This window comes from Elephantulus edwardii, unplaced genomic scaffold, assembly GCF_000299155.1.
Source record: "Elephantulus edwardii isolate Elephantulus edwardi_28Jun2011 unplaced genomic scaffold, EleEdw1.0 scaffold00342, whole genome shotgun sequence".
Taxonomy (NCBI): Eukaryota; Metazoa; Chordata; class Mammalia; order Macroscelidea; family Macroscelididae; genus Elephantulus; species Elephantulus edwardii.
Window position 1 is genome coordinate 801337 of NW_006400092.1, and position 14828 is coordinate 816164.

Consider the following 14828-nt stretch of genomic DNA (forward strand, 5'->3'; position numbering starts at 1 on the left):
GGAAGAGAAAAAGAGTAGAAGATTGTATAAAAAAAGCAAAACTCTTCAATATGCTGTCTACAAGAGACACATCTGAAAAGTGGAAATAAAGACCAAAACCAAAAAGGGTGGGAAAAAATATACTTAGCAAATAGCAACCAGAAAAAAGCAGAAATAGCAACATTAATCTCTGAAAAAGAGATTTCCACATTAAAACTATCACAAAGGGCAAGGAAGGTCACTATATAATACTTAAAGGGTCAATGAAGAAGAGGGCATACCATAATAAATATTTATGCATGAGATGATAAAGCTGCAAAAGATACAAAGCAATACTTAGCATAACTGAAAAAAGAAATAGACAGCACCACAATAGTACTAGGAGACTTCAATGCACCCCTCTCGAGAAAAGATACAGCTAGCAGAAAGAAACTCAACAAAAATGCTGAAGATTAAATCACACAATAAACCAACTCAATCTCATTGATATATACAGGCTAATGCAACCCCCCAAAAACATAGTATGCCTTCTTTTCCAATGTGCATGGAATATTCTCCAAAATAGATCACATTTTTTTGTATCATAAAGCGAATATCAACAAATGCAAAAACATAGAAATAATACAAAGCATCTTCTCAGACCACAATGCTACAAATTTGGAAATCATTAACAGGAGAACAAAGGAGAAAAAAAACCACATTCATTTGGGAGCTGATCGACACCCTGCTTGAACGGTTAACAAAAAAGATAAAAAAATGAAATAAAAGCATTCTTTTCTTTTTTAATCTAATTATTTTATTGGTTAAAATGCCTCCATGTAAATGCCACTATTTTACCATACCACATTCATTTATTTAGGCTCTTGCCATCCTGTGGCATCCAGGATCCTGGCCGGAAGGTTTGACCGGTGCTGGTGGGCTCCATTGAGGGTTCCTCTTTGCCGAAGTAGGGGGCAGAGGCATGCCCTTTAATTTGAATTTGAGCAAGTAGCGCCAACTCTTCTTTACTTGGGAGTTTTTCTTTTTCATTAAAAGCTTTGCTTTTAATTTTGATTTCTTCTCGATATTTTTCATTCTTTAAGATTTCCTCCATAGTAGGTGGAATCTTTCTTGTTCTTCTAATCCAAGCGTCCCACTCGGTTGGGAAATCCCCCACTTCATAGTCTACTTCTTTTTTCCGTGCTGCTTCTACAAGTCTTTTCTCTCGAATAGTTTGTCCTCTCCAGTTCTTGTACTCCGGGATACAGTAGTATTTGTTCCCAAACTGGTCCGTGCCCACGCACTGCTTTACTTCCTTTGACAGCAGACTGTACAGGGAGCGAAACATACGGAGAGACCAAGCCATGCTGCTGCCGAACTCCCTGCGTAGGGAACTGCAAGTTTAAAGGTTCCAGATTGAGAAGTCCCACAAGCGCCGACCCCGCCTCCCGGGAGTCCGGCCCGCCTCCATGCCCACCCCACCCCTCCTGAGTCGAAAGAAAAGCGTTCTTAATACATAGAAATAGCCCAAATGCCCAATCACAATCTGATAGATTGAGAAATTATGGTATATTTACACAATGCAATATTATGCAGCATGCATGAGAAATAATTTTGTAACTCACTACCTACCTTGGGAAGGACTGGAGAGCAATATACTAAGTGAACTAACTCATTCCCATAAGGACAAATGCTGTGTAAGAAATAGATGACTAGTAATGGTTTCTGAGAATCTAAGGGAAGATGGAGGAGGGGGAGCAGTAGGGTTAGGACTGGTGGATGTGGAGGTAGGATAATTAGAGTGTCACACAATTTGATGGGTGGAGGCGTAGGTTAAGGAAATGAAAAAGATCTGGTGTGAAAAATGATGTATAGAAACTTTGTAAGTAAACCAGTATAAAATAAAAAATAGTTTCTTTAAATAAATGAGATTGCAAATTACCAAAACCTCTGATAAAGCAGTAATAGGAGGTCAATTTATAGCAATAAGCAAGCACATCAAAAAGGAAGAAAAAGTGATAATTGATTCATTAACCCAACATTTCCAACATGTTGTAAAAGGACAGCAAGAAAACGGGACAACCTCTAAATACACTGAACTTATAAAAAGTAGGGTAGAAACAAATGAAATAGAAAACAAAAAACCAATTAAAACCATCAAAAAGACTAGGAGTTGGTTCTTCAGAAAGGTCATAAAAATTGGCAAACCATTAGCAAAACTAATATAGGGAAAAAAGAAAAGATGCAAATAATTCAAATAAGAGAGGAAAGGGGCTATGTCACAAGAGAACCAATTAAAATATAAAGGTTAACAATGGGATATTATGGAAAAACTATACTCAAACAAATATGAAAACCTAGAGAAAATGGACAAATACTTAGAAACTCACAACCTACTTAAACTGACACACACTAAAGTAGAATACCTGAATAAACCCATTAAGAAATAAGAAATTAAGCAGGTCATGAAACAAGTTCCAAGTAGAGAAAAAAAAAAGCCTTGGAACAAATTGTCTTACCAGTGAATGTTATCAAACATTCAGAGAAGAACTGTCACCAATTCTACATAAAGTATTTCAGCAAATAGAAAAACATGAAAATTTCCCAGAATCATTCTGTGAAGTAAATATATTCTTGATACCAAAGATATCACCAAAATAGAAAACTATAGGCTGATATCTCTTATGAACATAGATTTAAAAAATCCTGAATAAAATCCTGGCCAATAGAATCCAATAGTACATTAAAGCTAAGATAAAATAAAATTCCCCATGACCAAGTTGTTGTTGTTGTTATTGTTAAGTGCCCTCAAGTAGCAGGAGACTCATAGCTACCCTATGAATGAAAGTCCTGGACACCTCTTGTATAGCTTTTGTCCTTTCACCAGGTTCATAGGGTTTCCCAAGGCAAGCTATTGTGGAAGTGGATGCCACTCCTGCTTCCAAGCTTCTTGTTTTAATCAGGTAGCTTCACCAAACACTGTCCACCATATATAACCATTCTCACATTTGACTCATCATTGTCACAGTGCTCAGCTTCACAGCAACTATGAGTTATCTCTGTTCAGCAAGTGGATATACCAGGGTTACATGACCTAGAAGAACGTTTCACCAAAAACAATTAAAGGCAGGCCTGAGGTCAGCGGAATAGAGTCACACACCTTTGGTTTGGGAGCATGGCTTTCTGTCCACTAGGCCGACTGTTCTTTGTCTATACTATTGTTGTTGGTGGTGTTGCTAAGTGCTGTCAAATCGTAGGTGACCCAATGAACCAAAGTCCTGGACACCTCCTGTATATCTTTAGTCCTTTATCCAGGTTCATAGGGTTTCCTGAGGCAAGATATTGTGGAAGTGGAGTTTCACCAAACACTGTCCACCATTAGTAACCACTCTTGCATTTGACTCATCAGTGTCATAGTGTTCGGCTTCACAGCAAACATGAGTTATCTCTGCACAGCAAGTGGACATACCTGGGTTACATGACCAAAAACAGTTACAGGCAGGTCGGAGGGATGTGGAGTGGAATCACCTACTTTTGCCTTGGGAGCACGGCTTTCTGTATACTAGGCGAACTGACCATCCACTTTTGAAGGTCAAAAAGAATAGTAACACACAATGCGAAACGACTGCCACCAAGAGGAGCCACCATGAAGGTGTCAGCCATCCCACCCACTTATCTGACTTACTAAGTAGGATTCATAAAAGTTGTGTAAGGATGATTCAAACTAAAAGAAAACAATCAAAGTAATTCATCACATTAACAAAACAAAGAACAAGAACCACATTATTCTATCAGTTGATGCAGAAGAGGCCTTTGACAAAATACAATACCCTTTCCAGATTCAAACACCCAGCAAAATAGGAATAGAGAGAAATTTCTTCATCATTGTAAGAAGTTTAAATGCAAAACCCAGAGCCAACATTGCTCTCTATTGAGAGAGTTTAAAGACATTCTCTTTAGGATCAGGAATGAAGCAAGGACACTCATTATCAACCCTCCTATTCAATATTGTATTGGAAGTCTTACTGATAGCAATAAGAGAAGAGAAGATTTAAGAGGAATTCAAATTGACAAAGAGGAGGTAAAATTACTGGACATAGTTGACTCATTCAGCAAAGTGGCAGGATATAAGGTCAACTTACAAAAGTCAGTTGGATTTTTGTATAGTGACAAAACACAGAACTGAAGCTAAGAAAAAAAATACCCATCACAATAACTAATCAAAATATTAAATACTTAAATCTAATTAGAAACATAAAGGATCTATTCAGAGAAAATGACAAAATATTACTATAAGAAACAAAAAGAGACCTGGAGAAATGGAAGAATATACCTTGCTCATGGATGAAAAGACACAATATTGTGGAAATGACAATCCTACCAAAAGCAATCTATATGTTCAATGCAATGCAGTAAAAGTACGATTTCCATTCTTCAATGAGATGGAAAAGTCAATCTCCAATTTCATTTGGAGTGGAAAGAGGCCCCGAATAAGCAAAGCACTCCTTAAAAAGAGACACAAGGTAGGAGGTATCACACTCTCTGATTTCAAATCCTACTACACTACTATGTTGTCAAGACAGCATGTTACTGGTACAATGACAGACACATAGAACAATGGAAGAGAATGAAAAACCCAGAAATCAGCCCATTTATCTATGGTCAACTGATCTTTGACAAGGAGATAAAATCAGATAAGTGGGGAAACAAAAACTTTTTTAACAAATAGTATTGGCAAAATTGGAAACCATCTGCATAAAACTCAAACAGGACCCATGCCTTACACCATACACAAAAACCAACTCCAAGAGGATCAACGACCTAGGACTAAAACCAAGGACTATAAACTTCATTAAAGAAAAGCTTGGAAGGACCCTGGAAGCCCTAATCCACAACATGAATAGTCTTCCAAGCATCTTGAAATCCTACATCCAGGAAAGGATAAAATACATGAATGAGACCTTCTAAGAGTCCAATCTCTATGCACATCCAACAACTTCTCCAACAAAGTAATAAGGGAAGCTACAGACTTGGAAAAAGTATTTGCTAACAATATGTCTGATAAGGGACTTAGAATTTATAGACTACTGGATTGCTACAACAAGATAAAGGTAAACAAGCCAACTGAAAAAATGGGCACAGGATATGAACAGACACTTCACCAAAGAAGGCATACAGATGGTGAACAAACACATGAAGAAATGTTCAAAATCCCTAGCTCTAAGAGAGATGCAAATCAAAACAACTATGAGGTATCATCTCACCCCAGTAAGAATAGCAGAAGTTAACATAGCAGCAAACAACAAATGATGGTGAGGATGTGGAGAAGTTGGAACTTATATTCACTGTTGGTGGGAGTGTAAAATGTTGCAAGCACTATGGAAGGCAGTCTGGTGCTTTCTCCAAAAGCTGGAACTAGAAATACCATTTGACCAGCAATTCCACTACTAAGAATATACCCGAAAAAAATCAGAACTGCCACCCAAGCAGATATATGCACACCCATGTTTATTTATGCTCTGTTCACAATAGCAAAGAGTTGGAAACAACTCAAGTGCCCATCAACAAATGAATGGATAGAGAAGCTCTGGTATATTCACGCAATGGAATATTATGCAGTAGTGATAAACAAAGAACTCATGAAATACTATACACTTTATCACCTTTACCTCCAAGGACCACTCTAGCTTCACATTTTCCAGGATATATTTGTTTGTTCTTCTGGCAGCCCATGTAATATTCAGTACACTTCTCCAATTCTCTCCAGCAATTCTTTTTTTTTTTTTAATTTTTTATTGAGTATTTACTCTGTATCAGATATTGCACGAAATATTTAAAAGCATTATCTCATGTAATTGTCATCATATTCATGATACTGGCATTTGGGAGAAAAAAACTAACCCATATAAACAAAAGCTCAAAAGACAAGAGTGTGCAACAATGCTTGGGCGACATTTGATTACTCCAGCCTGAAGTTCAAACTCCTGGGTGCGCCTTTCACAGCGGTCTTCCTTTCACACCCGCCTCCCAGCTGTTCCTCCCACTCACAGGTTCTGTGAATCGTCCCAGACGTTTCCCAAACCCTAGCTCAATGAGCTTCTAGTGGATGTGGTCCCGTGGCCAAATAATCATAATCGTGGGGAAACGCCAGGCGCCTTGTCTCCTTCTTGGTAAGCCTCTGCACGCCAGCTTGGCCATGGCCCTGGGAAGTCTAGGAGAGTCCTTTCCCAGCTCCCTGAAAACCGATCCAGACCCTGCAGTCCCCCAGAGAACTTATCACTCTCCACATTGCTTATAGCTCATCTTTCCACTAGATTGTCTATTCTTTGAAAGCAAAGATGCTGTCTCTCCTGTTTCTCGTGCTCTTTCCCAGCGTCCAGGACAGCCAAAGCAGCAATTCTTCTGTCATCCTTATTCATTGTCCAGCTCTCAGATACATAGCAAGTGACTGAAAAGACCAAGCTTGAATCAGGAGCACCTTTGCCCTCATTGTTCCTCAAAAATTTAGACAGGCCACTGACAGCAGATTTTCCCACTGCAATGTCTTCTGACTGCTGGTGCAAGAGTGTTGATTGTGGATCCAAGTAAGATGTTAGTTTCAGTTTTTTCTCCATTTATCAAAATATTGCCTGTAAGTTCAATGGTGATAATTTTTGTTTCCTTGAAGTTGAGTGAGACGCAGTCCATATTGTAGGCTGTAGTCTTAGATTTTCAGCAACAAAAACTTCAAGTCATCTTTACTTTCAGCAAGCAAGGATACATCATCTATGTAGCATAGGTTATTGATCTGATCCTGATGCCACTTGCTTCTTCACAGAGTCCAGCTTTTGGAATTATTTTCTTAGCATACCAATTGAACAGGTACAGAGAGATGATTCAACCCTGATGCACACACCTTTCTTCATTTCAACTCAAGTAGAGATCTATTTTAGTCACAATTCTAAGGAAAGGTGACCTGAGAGAATGTGGAAATTATCAAACAATATCATTAATATCACATGCGAGCAAGATTCTCCTGAAAATTATTAAAAAACAGCTGGAGTAGTATGTCAGTAGAGAACTTCCAGATGTGCAGGCTGGGTTTAGAAGACACCACGGTATTAGGGATATTGTACAACATAACTAATATTAGATGGATCTTGGCTGAAAGCAGAGAGTACCAGAGGAATGTCAGTGTTTCATTAACTATGCAAAGACATTTGACTGTGTGGATCACAACAAACTGTGGCTGACTCTGAAAAGAATGGGAATCCCAGAACATTTGATTGTGCTTATGTGAAACCTGTACTTGAACCAGAAGGCAGTGGTCAGAACAGAGCAAGGAGACACTGCATGGTTCAAAATCTGTAAGGGTGTGCTTATGGTTTTATTTAGTTTCCATACCTTTTCAATCTTTATGCAAAACAGATCATCTGGGAGGCTGGGCTGGATGAGGAGGACTGTAGCATCAGGATCGGAAGAATATTCTTTAAAAGCCTGTGTTATGCACATAACACAACCCTGCTTGCTGAAACTAGGGAGGATCTGAAGCGCTTGCTGCAGAATGTCAAGGACTGCAGCCTTCAATATAGATTGTAGCTCAACATCAAGAAAACAAAGATTCTCACCACTGGGTTAATTGTCAGCATCATTATGGATGATGAAAAGATTGAGATTGTTAACAATTTTAGTTTGCTTGGTTACACAATCAACAACTCTTGGTACCAGCAGTCAAGAAATCAAAAGATGAATTGCATTGAGATAGTAGGCTGTCAAGGCCATCTCTGGAGTACTGAGGAGCGATGATATCAGTCTGGAAACTAAAGTGTGCCTGATCCAGGCCATAGTTTTCACAATATGTGTCAGAGAGCCAGATAAGGCCTAGGGATCATAGAAAGAGTTTTGATGCCTTTAAGCTGTGATGCTGGAGAAGAGTGTTGAATATACCAGGGACTGGTAGGAGAACAACCAGGTCTATGCTGGAGAAGGTGAAACTACACTGCTCCTTGGAGTCAAGGATTCTGAAGCTTCATCTGACATATTTTGGACATGTTACAAGGAGGGACCAGTTCTAGGAGGGTGGCATCATTCTTGAGAAGATGGAGGGACAGCACAGGAGAGGAAGACCCTCAATGAGATGGATTGATTCAGTCACTGGGGCAATGAGGGCAAATGTGTCAGAGAAAAAAAGGTTGGCACAGGATAGCACAGGGTTTAGGGCTTTTGTACATAAAGTTGCTATAAGTCACAAGCTACTTGATGACACATAACAACCACAACAGTGTTCCCTTGCTCTGCTTGCATAACAGCCTCTTAGTCTAGCTACAGGTTTCACATGAGCACAAAAATGTATTCTGAGATTCCCATTCTTCTCAATGTTAGCCATAGTTTATTGTGATCCACACAAATGGTTTTGCATAATCAATAAAACACAAATAACATTATTCTGGCATCCTTTGCTTTCAGCTAAGATCCATCTGACATCAGTAATGACATACTTGATGCCGCCCGCAGCCTCTTCTAAGTCTAGCTTGAACTTCTGGTTGTTTTCAAAGTACTTTTCTAGCCATTTTTTTCATAATGCTCAGAAGTATTTCATTTGTATGTAATAATTATTATATTGTTCAATAATTTCCACATTCTGTTGGATTACCTTTCTTGGGAGTAAAAACAAATATAGATCTTTTCTAGTTATTTGGCCAGGCTGTTGACCTCCAAATTTCCTGACATAGACTGGTGAGTACATCCCAGACTATATCTATTATTTGAAACATAAATTAATATCTCATCAACTCCTGGCCTTTATTTTTTGTCAGCGCCTTCAGTGCAACTTGAACTTCCTTCTTAACCATTGAGTCTTGATCATATGGTACTTCCTGAAATATTTCAGTGTCAGATATTACTTTTTGGTTTAGTGATTCTATGCATTTCTTTCATTGTCTTTTGATGTATTCTACTTCATTCAAGATTTTGTCCATCACATCTCTCAGTATTGCTTTCTGAGGCTTGAATTTGCTTTTCCATTCTTTCAGCTTGAGAAAAGCTAAGCAAGTACTCCTCTTATTATACTCCAACTCAAGCTCTCTGCACATTCCATCATTATAATACTTTGCTTTATCTTCTCAAACTGCCCTTTGAAATCTACTGTTCACTTCTTCTACTTCAGCATTTCTTCCCTTTGATTTGGCTTCTTGACAGTGCAATTTTCAGAGTCTGTTCTGACATCAATTTTGTTATTTTATTTTTTTTTTCTACTCTGTATTTGGAAAGTCCTTTTGCTCTCTTCATGAATGGTATTCTTGATATCATCCAACACCTCATCTGGTCTTTTATCACTAATATTTAAAACTTTAAATCTGTTCTAATAATAGTTTTCAAATTCAAGTAGGATAGACACAAAGTCATATTTTGGACTTGTCTTCATATTCTTCAGCCTCAATTTGAACTTGCACATGAGTAATTGGTGTTCTATTCCACAGTCAGTACCTAGCCTAATTTTAACTATTCATATTTAGTTTCTCCATCGATTCATTGCACAGTTGTAGTCAATCTGATTCCTTCTCAGCCTGTCAGGTAAAGTCCCTGTATAAAGTCAGTGTGGGTTTTTTTCAAAGGTATTTGCAATAAAGACATCATTGAACATGAACAATTTGATCATTCTATTTCAAGCTTCATTTCTGTCATCAAGTCTACTGTGTCACCAAGTCACTGTGTCAATCTTCCTCAGGGTCTATCTTTGTATTCTAAGACCTAAATGCTAAAAATGGTAAGGATATATTATCTGGGTTGTTATACACAAATAAATAATCATTTTCTTTTGAATAAACAAAAGCACAGCTATAAACTAAAAAAATCATTCTCCTAATCAATGAGGAAATTGTGAGCACTTATTTATATTCTGTGGTAAAATTCATAATCTTATTGCATTAAAGAGCCATTTATTTAAGATGATACCAGGTGAATATATGTGCTGTTTTTGAGACTACCAAGAAAAGATCTTATATATATTGCCTTTGGATTGTTGTTACATACCCCTGAGTGGAAATTAGCTCAGAGCTCACCCTCCAGTGGGTTTTCAGAGGACATAAGTCACAGGGGAGAAGATTGCCTAGCTTTCTCCTGTGGAGAAGCTGGTGGATTTGAACCATATGTCATTGGTTTGGCAGTTCCTTGTCATTGATCACCAGAGCTCCATTGTAATTCTATTGTTGCTGTTGTTAGGTGCCATCAAGCAGTAGGCCTTAAAAAATAAATTTAAGAACACTGAGCGACTTTCCCAAACCATTACTTAAAATATTTATAAAGTTCCAATTAATAATTGTAGACAATGGTAGTCTTAAAAATTCAATGTTCAATTCAAGCATTGAGAAAACCTGATAAAATGGATGAAAGACTTCTGATGGCCATGGAAATAATCTGGAATTGATTTTTTTAATACTGGAATTGGTTAATATGTTACAAAAATAATCAGCTGGCAGTTTACTTTCACTGTCCATTGGGTAAAATAAAAACCAGTGCATTTGGAGCAAGAACAGAGTTCAGGATTAAAGGGCACACATTTTTACCTTTCCCCCCTATTTCTCTCCACATCATGAGAGGAAATCAACTGTTTGGTCCAGTCTTAATCCTACTTTTCCTGCTCCTTCCCAGAGATGCCACAGATACTGCAAAACCGTAAGCAATTTTCCCAAAAAATTTTATTATGTCCTTTCTCTTATTACCTGCTTCTTGATCACTGATCTTTTATTTATTTCCTTTGAAATTACCCGTCATCTAAAGGGTGTAGGCAGTCCATGGGATAGTCAGTACACTTACCACTAGGTTCTAGTGTTGATATGGTAAGAGGTTGTGTTGTTATTCCAATGGTTTGAATCCACCAGCTGCTCTGAGAGAAAAAGATGGGTAATCTTCTCCGATGCAATTAACTGCCTCTGAAAATCCACCAGAAGGTCAGCTATTGGTTGGTTCTGTCTTACCATACACAACAAGAACAAACACTACTTACAACAATGTGTGCAGGATAGTCAATAAATTGTTAATTCCCATGTTGAAAGAAATCGAAACTCATTTGCTATCAAGTTGATTCTGATTCATGGTGGTTTTGTGTGTGTCAGAGTAGAACTTTATATATGTTCTCTTTGGATGACAATAAGTTAGACGCAGAAATCCAGTTGGTGAAAAGACAACTTTCTTAAATAAAAGTTCAGCAGTTGGAACCCGCTTGTACCCCAAGAGATAAAAGTGTGACAATTTGCTCCTGTACAGACACATAACTTTATAAACCTATGAGTTGGAATCAACAACATAATGACAGAGAGAATGAAAATGTTAAAACCCTTCGCTGTATTCTTTCTGGATTTACATGGCAGGACTTGTGATGAACCCAACTCCCCTTAACTTGACCAGAGAGGTGAAGAAGTAAAAAGATAAACCTGCTTCTGAAACAATAGTAGAAAACAACTAAGCTCCCTCACATATGAAATATTATCTATTTAATGCTTCCTGGACCAAAGGGTTTCATGATATAATCTGAGATCATGCAGATTCTTACTTCTTTCAGTGACAATTCATTTCTATTGGGTTTTTGCTATGCAGAATTTGAAGACAATTCTGTCTAAAAGACTAATTACTGTAACCCAAAGACTAATTACTCAGAGCAATGAACAATCTTTCTAGTATTATGAAGATGACTATACAACTTATGAAAAGTGTATGGATGTTTCATTTCTGAGGGTCTTTTAGGTCCTGAGGTTTTGTTAATTGGCTTTGAAGAATAAACCCTTCTACACTGCTGCTTAAATTTTTCTCTTGCTTTTAATTGTCCTTTATGTTTGGTGACAGGAAAAATGATGTCTAGAAAATAACCATAATATTTTTCATCATCATTATAGCTGATTCAGACTTGTCTTCTCCTCAGGCAATTCATGGTACTGGTCCCAGCAGCCATCTATACCAATGAGTCTGAGAAAGCTTGTGTTTTACTCAATTACCTGAATGAGCCAGTGACAGTGAACATAACTCTGTACTTGGGAACTCAAAACTGGAACCTCCTCTCAAAACAGGTGACAGAGAAAGGTGCCTTCTTTTGCCCCTCCTTTGATGTGAGTATCATTCTTTTGAACAATGGAGATTAATAGAGAATGACAGTATATTTGTTGATGCCCAGAAAAAAAAAATGAAGAGAAAATGAGGATTTTGGTGTGATTTTAAATTAAATTATAAGAATAAAATTCTGAATATATTCATGTACTGTGTACAAGCAAATCTAGCACAATACATGGAAGATACCTGCCTTTATAGGAAGAGTTTTGTCTGATTTTCTGAAGTAAATAATGTTTGTGCCATTACTCCTGGTGTTTTTTTCTTTGTTTGAGTTCCTTCTTTTTTTAATGAAAGTTTACAGAGACTTAGGGTTTCCAATCATTCATTGTTGCATTTTTTCCCTGTCCACTCCCTCTCCCCACTCCCAATTCATTCTTCTCCTTGAAAAGTAAAAGAAAAACTCGTTCATTATTATGCAATCCCTCCCCCCAAGTCCACTCTACTGTGCAGCCTTCATTCTGGGCTCCTGTCATGACAATAATACTCAGTCATTTATCCCTTTTAAACAGTTCTTTCCCTCATCTGTTTCAATACAGTATACATCATTCCTCCCCTCCTTCACTGTCTTCCCTCAACCCGATGTCAGTCAGTCACGTTTTACAACAGTATCCCAATACAATATTTGTCCTTTTGAGACTGAGATATTTCACTCAGCATAATGTTCTCCAGGGTCATCCATTTTGCATAATATTTCATGAATTCCTTGTTTTCCAATGCTGCATAGTATTCCATTGTGTAAATATACCAGAGCATCTCTATCCACTTGTTTGTTGATGGACACTTGGGTTGTTTCCAGCTCTTTGCTATTGTGAACAAAACCACAATAAATATGAGTGTATGCCATTACTCCTGTTCTACACCTAGAAACATTGAGCTATATTAAGTTTACTGTGTTGACTTTTGTAAGATATCACAGATGAGATATCATGCATTGTCCCTATAATATTTTATTACTTCTGTTACTAAACATACGGAGCTCTGGTGGCCTGGTAGTAAGAAATTGTACTGTAATCTCAAAGGCATGAGATCTGAACACACCAGCTGCTCTTTGGGAGAAAAGTGCGCAATCTCCTCCTGTGCAATTAACTGTCTGTGAAAAGCCACTGCAGGGTCAGCTGTGGGTTGGTTTTGGCTTGATGGTACTCAACAAAAGCAACATAGTATTAAATGTCCAGTTAATCATATTAGTCTATTATCAGTAATGATAGATAGATCACTGTTACATACACTTGTCAAGACTCATTAAACTTTTCACTAAAAATAATAATGATGATGACGATGATGATGATATATGTATACAGAATAACTGTATCTAAAAGAATTAATTGGCTGACACAAAAGAATTCCATGAAACAACATACTATCAAGAGGCATTGATGATGAAGGAGGAAGTTCAGGCTGCTATGAAGGACTTGGCAAAAATCCCGCTGAAGATTATTCAGAAACAACTGGAACAATCCATGGACAGAGAACTACCAGCAGGACAAGCTGGGTTTAGAAGAGGTTATGCCACCAGAGACATTATTGCCAGTGTCAGATAGATCTTGGCAGAAAGCAAAGAGCAACAGCGGAATGTCTATCTGTGTCTCATTGACTATCCAAAGGCATTTGACTGACTGTGTAGATCACAACAAATTGTGGCTAACCATGAGATGAATGGGAATTCCAGAACATTTAATTGTTATATGTGAACCCAATGCTTGGACCAGAAATCAGTCCTCAGAATAAAGCAGGGAAAGACTGCATGTTCAAAATCAGGAAAGGAGTGCATTAGAGAGAGATGTGTCCTATCTTCATATGTATTCAATATATATGCAGAACAGATCATTGAGGAGGCTGGGCTGTATGAGGAACAATGTGGCATCAGGGTTGGGGGAAGAATCATCAGCAACCTATGTCATCAAGTTGACACAACTTTGCTTGCTGAAACTGAGGAGGACCCGAAGTGCTTGCTGCAGAAGATCAAGGACTACAGCCTTCAATATGGATTGAAGCTCAACGTCAAAACGACAAAGATTCTAACCACTGGCCAAATGACAGCACCATGATGGATGGAGAAGAGATTGACGTTGTTAACATTTCTAGTTTGCTTGGTTCCACAATCAACACTATTGGCACCAGCAGTCAGCAAATCAAAAGATGAATTGTTTTAGGTAAATCTACTGTCAGTGACCTCTCCAGAGTACTGATGCACAGCAGTGTAAATCTAGAGATTAAAGTGCTCCTAATTCAGGCCATAATCTTCACAATTTCTTGCTATGCATCAGGGCATTAGACAATGACTAAGAAAGACAGAAGAAGAATTTATGCCTTTGAGTTGTGCTGGAGAAGGGTACTAAACATACCAAGGACTGTGGAGAAAACAATCAGGTCTGTGTTGGAAAGGATGAAACCAAGTTTCTCCTTGGAGGCTAGGATTCTTAAGCCCTACCTCCAATACTTTGGGCATGTGGCCAACAGGAACCAATCCTTGGAGAAGGAAATCACACTGAGAAGGGTGGAGGGACTGCACAGGAAAGAAGAACTCAGATGAGATGGATTGATACAGTAACTAGGGCAATCGGGGTATGTGTGTCTGTGTCAGTGAGACTGGATCAGGACAGGGCAAGATTCAGAGCTGTTGTACTGATAGGGTTGCTATGAATTGCAAGTGACTCGAAGGCAGTTAACATGCAACATACATGCAAAAGAAAACACGCATGCATAACAACATGCAAAACGTGGGCATTGAAAAAAGAACAAAATATAACTGCTTTGAATCACAGTGTTGGCAAATAATATTGAATATA

At 38.0% G+C, this 14828-nt stretch overlaps 1 protein-coding gene and 1 pseudogene across 1 annotated transcript; one reads left to right on the forward strand and one right to left on the reverse strand.

Annotated features, from left to right (window-relative positions):
- Positions 1-826: 826 nt before the first annotated feature.
- On the reverse strand, positions 827-1324 carry LOC102847583 (mimitin, mitochondrial-like). Its single transcript, XM_006901745.1, has one exon. It carries the CDS (start codon positions 1322-1324, stop codon positions 827-829), a length of 498 nt encoding a protein of 165 aa, XP_006901807.1.
- Positions 1325-1676: 352 nt separating this feature from the next.
- The window catches only part of LOC102853721, a 19757-nt pseudogene continuing 6605 nt past the window's right edge, over positions 1677-14828 (forward strand).

Excerpts from the sequence above, each read along its gene's own strand:
- LOC102847583 (XM_006901745.1), bottom strand. The coding sequence starts at position 1,324 with ATGGCTTGGTCTCTCCGTATGTTTCGCTCCCTGTACAGTCTGCTGTCA.